This window comes from Pararge aegeria, chromosome 24 (assembly GCF_905163445.1).
Source record: "Pararge aegeria chromosome 24, ilParAegt1.1, whole genome shotgun sequence".
Lineage (NCBI taxonomy): Eukaryota > Metazoa > Arthropoda > Insecta > Lepidoptera > Nymphalidae > Pararge > Pararge aegeria.
This window is the reverse complement of record NC_053203.1, coordinates 2,522,824-2,541,732: the sequence shown is the minus strand read 5'-3', so window position 1 is coordinate 2,541,732 and position 18,909 is coordinate 2,522,824. Positions and strand designations below refer to the sequence as shown.

The 18,909-nt window shown below is 36.2% G+C and overlaps 1 protein-coding gene across 7 annotated transcripts in view; it reads left to right on the top strand.

Annotated features, from left to right (window-relative positions):
* Positions 1–18,909, top strand: part of LOC120634535 (microtubule-associated serine/threonine-protein kinase 3) — a 102,834-nt gene that overhangs the window by 33,946 nt on the left and 49,979 nt on the right. For all 7 annotated transcript variants that reach the window (XM_039905220.1, XM_039905219.1, XM_039905223.1 and 4 more), the window contains exons 2-5: positions 7,253–7,335; positions 8,125–8,199; positions 14,343–14,476; positions 17,880–17,955. In XM_039905220.1, the coding sequence (XP_039761154.1) occupies positions 7,253–7,335; positions 8,125–8,199; positions 14,343–14,476; positions 17,880–17,955 (368 nt within the window). The remainder of the gene's footprint in view (positions 1–7,252; positions 7,336–8,124; positions 8,200–14,342; positions 14,477–17,879; positions 17,956–18,909) is intronic.

The following is an 18,909-nucleotide window of genomic DNA, read 5'->3' as shown; positions in this document are numbered from 1 at the left end:
CGCTGATTGATCATGATCGACCTTTGCGATCCGACTTTCGATTAAATACTTATCTGTTATAATATATACTAGGTATTCCCTGCGGTTTCATCCGCGCTAACTAGAAATCGTAACGTGATGTATGCCACACTCACCGAACTTACGTCCATATGCCCGAACGTTTTACCGAAACCTAGGAAACGATTAAATCGGATGACTGATAAATAAATAAATTAATAAATATACTACGACAATACACACATCGCCATCTAGCCCCAAAGTAAGCGTAGCTTGTGTTATGGGTACTAAGATGACTGGTGAATATTTTTTTATGAATAATATACATAAAAACTTAGAATAAACATATAAACACCCAGACACTGAAAAACATTCTTGCTCATCACACAAACAGTTTCCAGTTGTGGGAATCGAACCCACGGCCTTGGACTCCGAAAGCAGGGTAGCTGCGAACTGCGCCAATAGGCCGTAGGTTATCATCATAATTCAACATCATCATATCAACCTGTTACCGGCCCACAATGAAAAGGGCTTTAGCCATTAGGCGGATCGGTGGACCTCACACGCATTTGAGAACATGATGGAGAAATCCCACGCAAAGGTGTTCAAATATTTTTTTTGTTTTTTATTATTTAACTTTATTTTATTTATTTATTAAACTCTTTATTTGTATACCACAACATTAACATATTTAAAATATAACAAAAACAGAAACATCGAAAGAAGTAGTAATACAAAAGGCGGCCTTATCGCTTAATAGCGATCTCTGCCAGGCAACCTTAGAATTAGGAAAAAAAAGAAGAGGAGAATAGACTGCTGGTGGTACAAATATTAAAATACATACATGTAAATAACTACATGCTAATACATAAACTAGTGTACACAAATAGATAAAAAGTAAATAATATAATAAATAAATAAATATAAAAATAAACTAATATATATAATAACAACACTTACATAATTAAATACTTTAACATACAATAAAAGAGTAAGTATATACATACTATTAAAAGTCGTTAACAATATAACTTTCAAAAGTAACAATCAACTGCTCACTCTTATGTTAACTATATTAGCTGACCCGTGTCGGTTACACGACATCAAACCGGTTATTACCGGAAAACACAAATAAAATGACATTTTCTAAAAATGAATCCTAGCTAGATCGATTTATCGCCCCCGAAACCCCCTGTATACTAAATTTCATGAAAATCGATGGAGCCGATTCCGAGATTCCAATTAAATATATATACAAGAATTGCTCGTTTAAAGATATAAGATGACTTGGCATGTGTGCACAATTGTACCTTCTTGATGCGAACATAGCATGCAAATCCGCTGGGTACTACGGCTGCTGTAAACAGCTAAAAGTTAAAAAATAAATAAAAATGTAATGGCTAATGTGTACTCGGCTAAAACAACACCTAAGATTATTGTAGACTTCTTAGGCCTGTATTGCACACCACGAGAGAGTTATTCTACCCATTAACTTGTCTATTTAAATAGTAACGAGTAGAGACAATTACGAGTATCTCGCCTAGATCCGTTTTTAACGTTAAAACATGTGCAAGCATGTTTTAAATCATAATTATGTGCATCAAAAGTTCCATCAATTGGACCTTAGTTTGATTAATGACACATTTGACTTTGACTTTGAATTTGACGTTGACTTTAATGGACCGTATCAATTCTGCGAATGATTCTCTAGAACGACTGCCGCTGTACCTTGAACTTGTTTATATTGATCTGGTGCTGGAACCGTGCCAGCTCTCTCAATTACCTAATATAATACATCGATACCTTTGCTATGTCACCCGACCGGGGGAGAAAGTGGGCTTGTTTTATAGCCAACGGGTTTGGTGCGCGATCTCACTTGATGGCGAGTGACGATCCAGTCCAATATGAATCACGCTATTTTTAATCGATATATAACTGTGTACATTTTTCTTTTCCTTAACAAGTTACGCCGCGACTGCAATCTCACCTGGCGGTAAATGATGACGCAGTCTTAGATGGTAGCGGGTTAAACTGTTTGCGTATAGCACCCCAATCGGTGTCTACGCGGCATCGTACCGGAACGCCAAGTTGCTTGGCGGCACGTATTTGTCGGTAGAGTGGAAAATAGCCACGGCCGAAGCCTCCCACTAGATACCACAGACGGAACGAAACCGGGACCTCACACTAAAATCCACTGCGCTAACCTCTGCGCCTGCGACAAAAATTATATTCCCCGATAATATACCCTGACATGGGATATAATTTACGTGCGGGAACAGGGGAACATGGAATAATATCTAATTTAAATAAAACAAATTACAAATTAAACACATACACACACGCACACACACGCATATAAACACGCACACACACACGCATACAAACACGCGCACACCCACAAACAAATCAAATGTACCTACCTAAGCACCCGCCTCAAAAATTTACATTTTTTTTTTTTTTTTATTTATTTCTTTCTTTTCTTTCCTTTATATAATTTTCCCAATAAAATTGTCAAACGTTTGTTAATAAGACCATAGATATAGGGAAGACACTGTCTCCTGTAACACAGTTTTAACTACCGTAGGAGACAGGGCTTCACACTCATGAAATGTATACGTTTATTTTGATAAAATAAAGATATTATTATTATTATTATTATTACTTGTGCGCCAGTGCTCTGAGAGTTAATAAAGCTGTGGGAGAAGATACATTTTTACCCTTTCCCCGGGGATATAATTGTCTCGGGCCCATGCTTTTTTTTTGGATTACGTAAACGATAAAAAAGCTTGGATGTAAACAATTGCTCTAACCAGGTTGCTTCTTAAATATTTTCTAATGACAATGTGAGATGATGATAACAAAAGAACACCCGGCTAAGTTTGTTGTGGGCTTCTTCTTAGACCAGGGCGCGATTGGAACCCTCGTAGCTTTAGTTTTAAGTTTACGATTGTAGTTATCGCCATCACTACTCACTGCTATGTACACATTTTGTTTATAATAACGCATCAAAAGTGCCATCTATGTGCCTATTTGAATAAAGAAATATTTGACTTTGACTTTGACTTTGCTAGCCGTGCTGGGAGTTCGTCAAAGAAACTTACTCCGATGAAAGCCGCAGGTTCGATATTCGAAACTCTCGAAACATAAAGTGCCATTAACATTTGGTCAGCTGTTTAAGTGGTTTTTAACTGCCTCAAAATAATAAAACTCGATAATATATAACACTGTGTGGGCGTTAGGATACCTTCACTTTATGGTTCTGGTAGTTCTTGAGATAAGCGGGTTCAAACATACAAACTCGATAGTTATATATGTAGATTTATTATTCAAAGTTGAAAGTGAAAACTTTATTATATATATATAACACTAGCTGCTTTCCCCGACGATCTGTAGGTAAGGAATAATATTCTAAACGTAATCATTACTAATAAATATTTTCAAGTCAAAATATTTTTTATGAGTCATATTATATATGGTACCGTGTACTTTTCTTTAGATCTCCTAAAGATCAACAATATGGTAGCATCAAGTATTATATAGTCTATGGTCTGTGTTGAATCTCCATGTTACCCAACTAGATGGAGCCATAAGATCCTGCATCGCGTTAGTGAAGTTTTCAGAAATGATGTCCACATCACAGAATTAAGAACATACAGAAACCGTGTACACGGCTAATAAGAAGGCATCAAAAACCACTCTACTTTAGTAGGGTTTCCCGAACAGGTGGTTAGACATTTAACATAGCGGTTGACAGTTATTATTTTACCTCAACGCACAATAAAAATAATCATCATAATCATCTGTATAATTTAATCTACTATGTATTTAATTGGTGTTAACCGTACTAATTTAATTAAAATAAATAAATAAATAATAATAAAATGGGGCAAAATGATAAAAAGCAACATTCCGCGGGTGTGGAGTCACACGTGCGCGGCGCGTTTTTACTGTTTTTGGACACAATGCACTTCATTCAATAATGGCTGAATGAGGGTTCTGTATGTTCTTAATTCTATGGACCAAATTATATCTTCACTATACAACTTAAAAAGATGAACGGTCGTAACTCGGTTCCGGAGCACGAACTGCCGCTTCGAGGAAAATCTTCCTATTATTATCAAAATTATCAAAATTAAGCTTAATTTGCTATACTCCGCGAAAAGCAGGAGAATCTGTGTGGTGTAATTTATAATTTCTTCAATCTTTATACTCCACACCAAACAGATCTTCGGCAATACACCCTCTACGCACGTTTCGCTCCGAAACCGGAGCATCCTCAGGAAATGTTGACTTTACAATGAATAATTGTTAAGTAACGCCTGCTTCTATCCAAATCTTCATATTGTTACGGTCGATATATGCCATACCTACATAGTATTAATGTATGATGGATCATTTAGTCAGCGTATTGCGATGATATGGTTCTCATACGGAGAATCATAAGAAGGCTCAGAATCACTCAGCAGGCGATGGAAAGAGCAATGTTGGGAGTATCTCTACGTGATCAAATCAGAAATCAGGAGATCCGTAGAGTTACCGACATAGCTCAGCGAGTTGCTAAGCTGAAGTGGAAATGGGCGGGGCAAATAGCTCGGAGAACCGATGGATGTTGGGGTTCCAAGGTGTTGGAATGGCGACCCCGCACAGGTAAACGCAGTGTTGGTCGGCCCCCAACAAGGTGGACAGACGACATCAAACGAGTTGCTGGGAGCCGCTGAAAACAAGCGGCCAAGAACTGTGGATTTTGGGACTCTCTACAAAAGACCATGTCCAGCAGTGGACTTCAATCGGTTGAAGTGATGGTGATGATGATGACTCAGATAAAGCAGCTTGTTAGCGCCTTTTCTACTGGCTTGCTTTGCTTATACCGATTCAAATTCAAAATTCAAATTTATAATTCATTTATTACAAATAGGCCCAGTTTATAAGCACTGTTGAAACGTCGAGTCAGTCAGTTTGTAGTGATTATCCCACCGGTTCGGAAGGCAGATTCTACTGAGAAGAGCCGGCATGAAATTCAGCAGATTGCTCTTTTTTACAATTAACAATCGTTTGAATTTTCTATCTGGTGAGAGATGAGAGCGGAGCGGCCTGCTTCGAAGTAGCCTTGTCGTTAAGAAATCCATCAATCGCATAGTAACCACGTTTCATTAAATGTATTATAACACAATATTTAAATCATATTAATACTGGAATTAAGTTAAGCCTTTGTGACTTCAGCATATAATAGCGAGGCGCTGTAAGGTTGCGGTTAAAAGAATAATTAATAAACTCGGTTCAGTAGCTTTAGAGTTTATCGAGCACATAAAGACGAACAAATCATTGCTCATTATAACATTGGTACAGAAGTATATATCCCACCAAAAATATTTTTATGTTAAATGTTGCCAAGACGAGACCATATGAATCGCACTGTCAAACAGTTATCAGATCTCATGTCCAAGAGCCCAGCTTCTAGTTCTACACGCCCTAACTCTCTAAGGCCTAACTTCACAAACTGTACACAATAGTCAAAATATGTGGCTTGCTACATTGCCATCGGCGCAAGGTGAAAAATTTGTCATTCCGCTACATTCACATGGGCGTAAGGTGAAAATTTTTCATTACGCTACATTCACATGGGCGGTAAGGTGAAAAATTTGTCATTTTGCTACATTTACATGGGCGTAGGGGGAAAAATATATCAACTGTTCACTACTTTTATTTACTGAATTGTTGGAAGAAACAAAACTACCAAAGCCGCCTATTTGACTGAGGAGAAAGGTTTTGATGTTAGGCTACTTATAAATAGTAGGTACATTTGTAGTGTTTGTAAATATTTTTCCAGTTTTATTGGCATGCTAATACGCAATACAAAATGTCACGCCCCTTAAACCACACCTACCAGTGCTACTAAATTAAATCCCGCGGGCATTCCGGCACGTTATCATAGTGACGCGCGGCGATGGGCATGTTTATTTTGGAGCGTGTACTCTACAGCGGGCACGTATTTATATTTACTACTAGCTGTTGCCCGCGACTTCGTCTGCGTTTGTTTTTTTATGACATTAATTTTAGTTGTAGTTCTAAAAAAGTGTGTGTGTATTTTATGTAATCAGTATCGCTAAGCCTTAAATGAGGGGTTTGCTGCTTCTCTCCTCTATCTCCAACCACAGTTTGGGCAAAATTAAACACATATACCTCTATAGTACAAAAATAATTATTGAAATCGGTTATAATTTGTCAGAGTTATGGTGTAAAATCATCAAACACTCATCCCCTCTCCCAAAGGAAACGAGCTTAATGTCGCGATAAAAAGTATCCTATATTACTTCTAACACTTCCAAGAATATGTGTACAAAGTTTCATGAGGATCGGCTAAGTAGTTTTTGCGTGAAAGCGTAACAAACAAACTTACATTGACATTTATAATATTAAGTAGAGAAGTAGGGAAGTCGGGATGTACCTATAATTTATGAACGGGATAAGTGCGTTGTGAGATACTTTTTAAGGTCAAAATGTGCGTTCAGAGTGCCAAGTGTGATAGTTTTACCTACCTTTACTAAGTCGATCGTGTGAATGTTAACTACGATTTATATGGATTATACAAAGCGCCATCTAGTGACGATACTAGGAGACCATACTGTCACTAAATGGCGTTCTTTCGATACCACTTATGAACACAGACCTCCTATTATACACGCTAGTATAATTTTGGTCTTTGGTATAGTTAAGTGCTTTACCTCTTGGGCATTAACTTACTTTTTAAGTACATGTTGATTCTTGTGAAGCTGAATGCCAAATGGTAATCATACTTTATCGCTATCTCCCGTTTTCACTAAACCTAGGAAACACTCAAATCGGATGCCTTTCGGTGATGATTTAGGTGGTGCTTGAAAATAAAAAACCTTTCGCAAACTCTTAAGATAATGACTGAAGACATAAGGCGCAATCTTAATTTACAACAAAGACGCGCCGGTGCGTAACTGGGAACTCGTAGACTATTATTTAACAGATTAAAAAAAAAGTTTTTTTTTGATAACCTTAAATCCATGCAAAAAGTTAAATTATGAGAATACAAACACAAAATACGAAAAGTTAGATAAGTTAGGTTGTGCGGGTTGCCTAGTGAAAATCGATTCGTGAAATATAAATGCAGACATAGGAATCTTCTTAGATTAGCTGTTACTTAACATTGCCTTGTATCGTTACATGATCACGTCAGGGATCAAAAAGTATACTAGTAAAATTAACACGTGTTGTTTGTTGTTGACAGATGCGAGTAAAGCGCGCAGCAATCTTGTGCGCATGCGTCGCTCCGCCCTAGGGAAGTCGGCGCCGACGCTTTCCATCCATGTGGTAAGTTAATATGGTCTGTATCATTAACAACCCGTAAATGGCCCACCAGAACACGGGATCTCCTCTCACTATGAGAAGGGTTTAGGTCGTAGGTTACGCGTCTTTGGAAACTTTATGGAGTACTCTCAGGCATGCAGGTTTCCTCACATTGTTCTCCTTCGTTAGAGTGATATTTTATTGCTATGAAACGCATATAGAACACTGTGTGGGCGTTAGGATACCGTCACTTTATGTTTCTGGTATTTCTTGAGATGAGCGGGTTCAAACATACAAACTCGATAGTTATATGTAGATTTATTATTCAAAGTTCAAAGTGAAAACTTTATTTTATAATATATAAAAGACTAGTTGCTTTCCCCGACGATACGCAACGGTAAGGAATAATATTCTATACGTAATCATTACTAATAAATATTTAAAAGAGTAGTATTGTTATTATGAGTCATAGGATATATGGTACCGTGTACTGTTCTTTAGATCTCCTAAAGATCAACAATTTGGTAGCATCAAGTATTATATATAGTCTGTGGCAATCTCCATGTTACCCAACTAGATGAAGCCATAAGATCCTGCATCGCGCTAGTGAAGTTTTCAGATATTAATTTGCCGAACACTGGTGCGTGCTTGAGTGGTGAATGATATTCGCTCCCTCGAAAGCTATCACTCCTTAGTTTTTTTTTTATATTCATTATTTATGCAGTCTGATATTTCATTATTCGTTTACATTTTTTTTTCCAAATTTACGAAATGTAAGGGGGGTGGTATTGACATATAGTTGTATGTTTGTAGAAAGAGCAATGCACCGTTTCCCGAAGACCGTCCCGTTTGCCACCGCCACCGCCTCATCACAGACTCTCCCTCGTGGTAAGTTGTATTTGTATTTGCATTTTTAACTGACTTAAAAAAAAAAAGTTTCCGACCGACCGACGAGTGACCCTTGCCCTGTAGTGGGCCGGTAATGGGTCGATATGATGATAATCATCATTCTTTTGTCACCCAACTCGTCCCAAATGGCTGGACCGATTTGGATGAAATATTGTGTTTATATTTCAATGGGCTCCTGGATTGTTTTAAAACATAAGGACTCATGACTCCAAGGCCGATAGCTGCGAATAAAAAAAAAGCATGATTGACTGTTATTTGAATAATAATATTGACGGCCGATTGGCGCAGTGGGCAGCGACCCTGTTTTCTGAGTCCAAAGACATAAGTTCGATTCCTACAACTGGAAAATGTTTGTGTGATGAACATGAATGTTTTTCAGTGTCTCGGTGATTATCTGTATATTATATGTATTTATGTATATCTATATATATAAAAGAGAAAGCGTGTGGGTATGTTCCGTAAAGGCCAATTTCAATGAAACTCCGGATTGACCTGGCGAGTAATCCTGTAAAGTTTGGTGACGATCGGAGCAATCCTATTTATGAACTGTGAAACTGTCAAATACAGCTTTTATTTACTATGATGATATTCTACTGTTGGGTGTACATGGGTGTAGATAATGATCTTCACCAGCTCGAGATGAGAATAGAAGAGAATGAACACGGAGAGGAATAAATAATTTAATATGAGACTTAAATTAAAAATTTAATGATGTAAGTTTATAGTTAAAATAAAATAAAGCAAAATCTAGCCCGGCAAAGCGGGCTGGGTACGCTAGTTATTCATAAAAATATTCATCAGTCATCTTAATACCGATATCACAAGCTACGCTTACTTTGGGACTAGGTGGCAATGTGTGTATTGTCGTAGTATATTTATTTATTTCATTTATATTATTATCATAACTCATTTAACTTACTTATATCATGACAACATATTGGGAAATCCAATAAATGATAAAGGTAGAAATCGCCTTAAAATGTCTCTCGATACAATCAATTGTTATTTTAGGAGCCTGTGCAATATGCCAGGATCGTGATTCAAGTAGTTTCGTCATCGTTATTCCGCAATGGGTTATAGCGATGGTTCCCAGACCGAAGCCCAGCATTGGGCTTTGAAAAGAAAATGTCACAAAGCACAGGAATTATGATAACCTGGGACGGTAGAGTGGTAAGAGTGGTGTCATCAGTGGCGTGCATAGGGTTTTTGACCAGGGTATTCATAAAGCAGGTACATAAAAAAATATATATATACTACGACAATGCACACATCGCCATCTAGCCCCAAAGTAAGCGTAGCCTGTGTTATGGGTACTGAGATAGCTGATGAATATTTTTTTTATGAATATAATACACATAAATACTTAGAATATACAGATAAACACCCAGACACTGAGAAACATTCATGTTCATCACACAAACATTTCCAGTTGTGGGAATCGAACCCACGGCCTTTGACTCAGAAAGCAGGGTCGCTGCCCACTGTGCCAATCGGCCGTCATGAAATTAATGAAACTTTCATTAATTCTGTTCATTTAGTAAAGATTAAAACATGGAGACTTTCCTCGATATTTGTCGTATAAATCGCAAGAAAACGTTCTTTACGCGAATAAACAACATTAATTGACGACAACGACGAATGCACGAGTGGGTGTTGTTATGAAACTACTGTTTATTTTAGTTCAAAGCGCTCAAAATACCTCGTTGTGTTATTTACTAACTTCGAGCGCTTAAAAATAGCCCGCCACAGATGACATTTCCCGATAGGTACAACTCTGTTGACACTTTATAAAGAACTTGTTATTTATGTTCAATTTTTTTATTTTACGAGCTCTTATTTAGTTTCACATGGCCCTGAATCAAATATTGCATGTTAAATTAAACCCAGTTCCCTGGTTCCGTTTGATTGATCTTTCTGTCTGCAATTATTTTTTGTAATCACCGCACACACACACACACACACACACATAACAGATAACAGTCCACTACTGGACAAGATCCCTCCCCCTCCCAATGGGAGAGTTTGTTCACAATCACCACGCTGAGCAGACGGGTCAGTAATAATGGATGTTCTAAATGCACAGATGATGCTCGTTCCCGTTCTCCGTTATATTCTTTTAGTCACCTCGTACGAAACCCTCGGAAAGAGCTGGGATGGTGATAACTGCTCCTTTATTTGTCAAGACTATAAATTCTTTACCTACTATATAAAAAGCTATATACTATTGCACAAGTAAGCGTTAAAAAATTACATGATATATTTTTTGTTTTCATTATTCCATATTTTTTAAATGTATTTTACCGTTTTAGAGTAGTTGTTGATATGACTCTATGATATTTTTTTATTATATATATATATACTACGAAAATGCACACATTGCCATCTAGCCCCAAAGAAAGCTTAGCTTGGGCACTAAGATGACTGCTAAATATTTTTACGTATAAAATACATAAATACTTCTAATATAAAGATAAACACGCAGACACAGTAAAATATTCATGTTCATCACACAAACATTTCCCAGTTGTGGGAATCGAACCCACAGCGTTGGACTCAGAAAGCAGAGTCGATATGGTACTATACGGTATACACACAGATTGCAAAAGCTGGCGGAGCCTAGAAATAACCTTTGAGACGCTTTTTTTACGCTTTCTAGTGCGCTTTGTTCTAATCTAACCTTTTGCTTAGAGAAGGCTTTGTATTCTGAAGCTCGGCGATCTCTTAAGAATAGTACTAGCAACAGGTCGTTCTTTAATGTAAGCAAGTAGGTAAATCTTTAGTTCCCTTTTTTCTTAGCTCCTGAAGCAAAATAGCAGATTTTTTAAGTTATTGTTCACGCATTGTTGTGACGGCAGATAAGAATAAAGTTGTCGCAACGCTACTTAACTATCATCTGTTAAAATATCAATAAAAATTAATTCAAAGGAGAATGCCGGAATATGGTTTCGTTTGGTGCCTCATCCAAATTGGTATCAAAAAATAAAGTTTTTATTTAAAAAAAAAACCTCTAAAATCCGAGAGGTACGTCACTTGTTTACGTAAAAGCAATAAAAAACGAAAAAATACATATTGTGAACAGTACCATCAATCAAGGTACAATAATCACATGTGTCAAAAATAACCTTAATTCACGAACTTCATTTGCTTGTAACTCTGAAATCCGGCGAACTAGAGTTTTAATGTTTTTAGTAATTTATTGTAATTATTAACCCTTCCGAATGAGATACGAGTATATTCCATGAAGGCACCTTATAAGTACTATGTGAAACCAAATTCCATACTACATCCGGTATTCTTCTTTAAAACCACCTCTAAATAGCGCAAAGCTAAACTTAAAAGGTTTAAAAAATATATATATAAAAATAAAAGTAAAAAATTTTTGATTCCAAGAACCGACTTTGTTATACAACTTAAAAGCGAGAAATAAATATTTTCTAGAACACTTTTAAGTCGCATTCAGTCACACAAAAACACCACCGAGTATGAGATTGTATTTAATGATGTTGTATAACACAATACTTCAGAAACTGCTTATTATGGATTATTTGATTTGGAATAAGGCTGGCAGGTATAAAATCACTTAAAACATTATTATAAATACACAATTTTCACTTAATTTGAAATATAAAATACGAGAACCGAAAAACGCGTGTCCTTATTTTGTGCGCCTACCCGCGAAAAAGTATTGTACCTGTTTATATAGCAGCAACTGCAGTGGCGTGCATAGAGGTTATGCACAGGGTATGCAGATGATATAAAATCAAGAAAATCTCAAGTAAGAGTTATAAAAAACTTAAGAATAGGCATTGTAAGAGTTATAAAAAGCCTACTCTTAAGTGTTTATAACTCGTACTTGAGATTTTCTTCATTTTATATAATCTGCATACCCCGTGCATACCCTCTATGCACGCCGCGCCACTGGTAGCAAGGAAAGTACCATTAATTTTCTACATTTTACTTCCCTACTATAAACCCATCGAACAGTTTCACTTGAGCAAATGTTGCTTTTCGATAGCAAATGCTCAAGTTACTTTTAAAAAATATTCAAATCGCCATAGGTGTCTCTGAAGTATTTGAAGAGTTCCCTCAATTTTGCCAGGAGCCCTTCAACATATCTTGACCTTATGAAATTGGGACCACATGGAAAGTATACCGTCTGAAACAAAAAAAATATTTTTCAAATCGGTTTATAAATGACAGAGATCTGAGATAAGAAACATTAAAAAGTGAGAACCTCCTACTTTTTTTAAGTCGGTTAAAGAGCCTTTTAATTCTCACTTTCAATATATAGGTTGCATAGTAATAGATGTTAACATTTAAAGTTAAAACAAAAAAGAAAAAAAACAGTTCATAATTTCGTTTACCGAGGGGCTAGTATTTATTATTATTAACTATAATTTTTTATAGATTGCTCTATTAAAAAATGGATATATTTTATAATAATTCTTCTCATGAAACCCCTCTCATGCGAGGGTAAAGGCCTCCTCCAGAGATGACCGGTCTCTTATCATTAAATATAAATAAATAAATTAATCCAGCCAAAACTTTAATTATCCCTAATTAAAGTATTGGCTGTAATATTTTAGGTTTAAAGACTGTATTCTCCAAAGAACATACTGTTCACTTACAAGATAACTTTAAACTAATGACTTCTAAGTTTTTATAAGATTATTTTAATCCTAACCAGTTCCAAATTATGATAGTGATGCTTTAATTTTTTTCTTAAAAATGTAAAATGTATCGGTATTTTTTGAGTTATATTCACCGAGGTTCCTCACTTCGTGTTGGTTTCGTTTTTTTTCTCTCTATCGAGCCGAGTGCTTATCAAACGGCACTCGAAAACAAGCTTGCAATTTCTAATTTTATTACGTAAACCTAACAGCGTATTTTCTCCTTCAAATAAGTGTTTTAGAGATCCGCAACTAATTATCGATAAATAGATGCGTGCGTCTAGTTATTAAGTCCTGAACAGGTGGCTCACCTGATGGGAAGAGAAAACCATTGACTATCAATGTAATTCTTTTTAAAATGAACAAAAAAAATACATATACAAATTCGTGTTAAAGTAAAAAAAAAAGAGTGTGTGTGTACACGCGTTAGAAGTTATACTTCTTTGGCGTATGGAAAAAAAAATACTAAAATGCAGTAGTAGTGATAAACGATAAATATTAAAATTAATCAAAAATATTTTATTTAAATAAAAAAAGTTTTATTAACGTAATCATATTTATTTATTCACACTGTTTGTACTGTTACGAAGCACGTGTTCTAAATATAAAAATACTAGAATATACAACTTGAACATAGTTGACGATTTTCATGCCACCTAGAACTAACTTTACGATGTAGAATTCAGGTGTCGGTGTGCGCGTCGTAAATCGTAAAAAATTCACTCTCATCATTTTTCTCCATCGCGCCAAAAGAAGTATAATTTCCAAAAAGGTTTTTCTTTTAAAAAGTTTTTCCTTATCGGTATCTAATATAACCTTTCGAAAATCGGATATCTCCTACTTCTACAAGAAAAAAGTTTGCATCCCTAGCTAGATGTCGAGGTAGATACACTTTATTATTTTTTTTAAATTAATTTTGTGTACTGGTCATGTGAGGGTGTCTGGGTTTGTTGAAATGCCGCGTCAAATTAGTGGTTAAGCGTGTTTAGCTAAAGATCACACGTTCCTGCGTTCGATAACCGGTAGCCTTAGTACGTAAGATTTGATCGCAATCAAAGAGTCGTTTTATCACAACAAATTCTGCATCGTCATAGTAAAATGGACCCAATATTACGCGTTTTAAAGTCGCAAATGTTTCATTTTTATATTACAAAATATGTTTTACGAACGTCAGAACTAAATAATTGTAGGCCGTAACACAAAGTTCAAAATTAATTTATTTCAAGTAGGCCTAGTTTAAAAGCACTTATGAAACGTCAAGTCAGTCTGTAAGTAGTGACACTACCACCAGTGACGGTTTGGAAGTTAATACAATGCGAATAAGATCCATTTTACTCCGATGTTCAAATATCTCGATGCTCGAAAGCGACTCGTCGACTGTAGCGATTGCTCGCTACATCTTCTTAACTTTCGGGTGAAATATTTTAACTTAACAAATATGCCTCTTTCCAGGTTGGCTCGGGAAGATGTAGCTCGCCAGGCACGGGCCCCCTGTCCCCCGCGGAGGGCCCCCGATGGCACGCGCACCACGCAAACCCACTGCACCACGCTCTGCTATCGTCGAGCTTGAAACGGGGCAAGGAGCTGTAAGTATTCATATTTGAGCCACGGGTGATTTCGCATATTTTTCCAAACTTACCAACACTACTGAGTACGTAAACATAATAGGTAGACAATACTTGTACGAGACGAGACGTTCTAAACTTGCATAAAAGACATTAAAGTCAAAGTCAAAGTTAAAAATATCTTTATTCAAGTAGGCCCATAGGTGGCACTTTTGATGCGTACATAAGAATTACACGGTAGTGAGATGATGGCGATAACCACATTCGTAAACATAAAACTAAAGCTACGAGGGCTACAAACTTAGCCGGGTGTTTTTTTTGTTATCACCATCTCACAATGTCATTTTAAATTATTAGAAGAGCAACCTTTACACCAGCAAGAGCAATAATTTACACCCAAGTTTTTTTATCGATTACGTAGTCCTTTATACTATAATAGGACTTTTCTATAAGCTTACGTTTAATACAAACTTTGAACTCTTTAAGAGACATCTCCAAGATGTCAATTGGTAGTTTATTGTAGAATTGTATGCAATTTCCTTTAAACGAATTATGAATTTTATGTAACCAAGTATATTGCTCTGTAAGTTTATTCTTACTTCTAATGTTTAAATTATTGAAGTCACATTTTTTCTTAAATTTAGAAATGTTTTTATGAACGTACATTAAATTTTCAAATATGTACTGACTATACACTATCATTATTTGCGACCTGTATACGAGATGTTCATAAGTAGCACAAACGACACTTGCTTTCTGTATACGAGACGTACTAAACTTGCATAAAATACACTTGGGATCTGTATACGAGACCTACTTAACTTGCATTAAAGTCAGAGCTGAGGGACCGCTCGCTCACAGCCTGGATTGCCGTGCCTGTCTGTGTACACTTTAACACGAATATCGATTATGAGAGCTGGAACCTGAACCGAGTACTGGGTTTAGCGACAATGAAACCGACTAAAACTCGATACTCGCTTACTCGACGTAACATGTTAAAAAAAAAAAAATCCAACTTGATTGTGAAACTTTTGTTAAAAATTGTTCAAATTAAAAAATCAATTACTTTTCTTGGTTCTAAAAACTTTTCTTGGTTGGTCTAAACTCCACTTTTTACCGCGGTTATAAATGGTATGAAAAACATGGCCTAAAGTAATGTGCAAACTAGTCATTTATCGATAAAAAACGAACTCTTTAAAGAACGCAATACATTGAACTTCTCACTAGGTTCATAGATATTTAACATCCACACGTTATACAATATCATCTGTTAAAACGAGTTTTTAGTTTGCACTCTTCAAGACAACAGCAAAAAAGTCTATTGATACTTCAAACAAAGACTTATTTAAATGGACGGATCAAACGCGGGATCATCTCAACCGATGAACGCCCTCTTTCAAGGGTTTCCACACTCCACCATCATCTTTTATGCAAATTATGGGAGTTCCAACCGTTATTCCTAGAGATCATAATCAGATCCTCATATAATTTAAATGGGACTTATAAGATGACAATACCTTTTCAGTTAAAGAAATCATTAAACCCGGTTCATCGTCAAAAAAATTGAGCCTCCTCTTACAGCCATTAATGTTCTCTCTATTTTACTCTCACACAATTTTTAGTGATGCCATCTTTATTAAATAATAAAAATTAAAATGCTAATCTATTCATATAACTTTTTTAAGCAAAATTAAAAGCTTTTCTTTCTCATGTCTTCTACCAAATGTTACGTATTCAAAACTTTTTATAACTGCCAAGCAGCGAAATTTGACTGTTTGCGACCGAGTAAAAGCCGGGCAATTACCTTGTTTGCTTGTAACAAATACATGCATCACATCTACATTTTTAAAAACGTCTCAGTGTAGGATACCTGTCACTTGGTGATGGATAAATCTGCTAAAGCAAAAACATATTTTTTGTTACCGTTGACGCTTGCCTGGGATCTTATCTGCTGGTACCTAAATTGTTCTTTTTCGTAAGTGAAAACTGTTAAAGTCGCGTTGAGCTTTTCTTGATAGGCGAAAAACTTATGGGTTTTGTTTGCGTCCCCGACGACATGCTCGTGACATATTGCACCAGACTAGCGGACTGTGTACTTGTTTACGCATATACAACGTGTTTCGAAATAATATTGAAGGATGTATAAGTTTATTTCATAAGGAATCACCCTGTAAAAATATTAAATCAAAAGAAGCATATTTATTTTTGTATACAAACGAATTTAAAACATTCTAAGTGTTTACTTATGACAACCCTATTGAAGACCGACACACGCATAGTACCTACGCAACGCGACGCATACCTAATAAAGTGGCAGGAGTCACATGATTTTAATTTTGCATGTGATTTTAGTATCTGATTTCTTTCAACTAAAAACTATGGAATTGGTTAACTCAAAAACTATTAGGTTCTCGGTTTCACAGATAAGTCTCAGAGACAGTAAATAATGTACCTCTAAAGCCTATGAAGTATTACTTCGGTTTTCATTTACACATTGTATACAATAATACATTGTATATACGACTGTAACATATGCGTGTCTGAATTTTTTAAGCTGGGTAAAATCTTGTGACCGACTGATTCTATTGTTTGTCTTTTCACTTCTCTCGGCAGTCTTTATGAATGCATCGTTTTTTGCAAAAGTTTGCTGGTATTAGAATATTATGTGCGTAACATTTCCTTAATTGCTTATGCTATTTGTTGCATGCCTGTCCCGATCAGGAATAAAGACATGTGAGTATTATTTAGAAATGTATAAAAAATAAACCGACTAAGTGCGCGATTGTTCCGTTTCGAAGTGCTATATGAAACGCCTTAGAATTAGGAACATACAGAACCCTCATTCAACCGTTACTGCATAGAGTGCATTGTGTCCAAAAACCGTGAAAACGCCCCGCGCACATCTAAACTCACATCCGCGGAATGTTGTTATCTCAAAACCTTTTTCCCATTTTATCGTAAACGTTTAGAACATTAGAGGTAAAATAATGACTGTCAACTGCTAAATGGAATGAGGTGACTTACCGCAAGAAACACTACTAAAGTGGAATGGTTTTTGATGCTTCAATATTAGTCGTGTACACGGTTTCTGTATGGTTTAAATTGGTTTCGCAATCAAACGGTTGTCACTTCATACCATTTAGCAGTTGACAGTAATTAGTTTAACTCTAATATTCTAAGCGTTCACCATCACATGGGAAAATGAGAAAAAGATTTGTTGGCTAGCAACATTCCGCGGGTGTAAAGTGAGACGTGCGCTGGGCGTTTTCACAGTTTTTGGACACAATTCAGTGCATACAATAATTGCTGAATGATGATTCTGTATGTTCTTAATTCTGTGCTTAGCCACTTATAAATACTCCGAAGATAGCTGCTCCGAGCTGTTGCTTTGACTGCATTTTAAACGGTTTTCTGTCATTCGCAGAGACGGTCGACGATGGTCTGTGGCATCGTTGCCATCATCCGGCTATGGTACCACGCCCGGCAGCTCCAGCCTTTCAGTAAGTATATACTGTTTTCTATTTCTTCTTCTTACAGATATAATAAATAAATAAATATACTACGGCAATACACACATCGCCATTTAACCCCAAAGTAAGCGTAGCTTGTGTTATGGGTACTAAGATGACTGATGAATATTTTTATGAATAATATACATAAATACTTAGAATATACATAAAAACAAACACTCAGACACTCATCACACAAACCTTTTTCAGTAGTGGTAATCGAACCTACGGCCTTGGACTAGCGGGGTAGCTGCAAACTGCGCCAATCGGCCGTCATATCTTATATTATATGCTTTTCAGTAAGGATGTACTGGTGCCAATTCAGTTGTACCAAAATCTAATTTTATATTTATAATGGACGGAGCAATCACGAAGCATGGTTTCCCATCACCAAGGAGTTGGTAATGGGAAACCATGCTCTATAAACAGAGCAACGCTTTACATGGCATGAAAGGAACACTTCCTACAATATGCCTTGGTGTCCATCATTCTGAGGCGTAGGTGTTATCTGTTTAGCGTCATGTGCCTACAATGACACCGGTAACCACGTCCGCCAACCTATTAATGCTGCAGGAGAAGCTTGTCTACCACGCTGGCCCAGTGCGGATTGGTGGACTCCACGAACCTTTAGGTTTAAAGACATTTATTCTCAAAAGAAACAGTTTTACTTAATGATAAATTAAAATTAACATAAAGTAGTGGTAATATATTATCTAGTTAGTGTGATACAAAAACAAAAAAAAAAAGGTGGCGCGTTTATAAAAAGTTTAAATAATGATTTTTTTAGCTTTTTTAAAATGATTTCTCGCAAAAAATCTCTTTGGGTAGACTATTGTATAGTAGTGCTCCCTCAACCTGGACAGTTTTACTGCCATACTTAGTTCTAATCTTGGGTTATCTTCATTTATGCCTATTCCGCGTATTTAGATGTGATTTAGTTTTAAA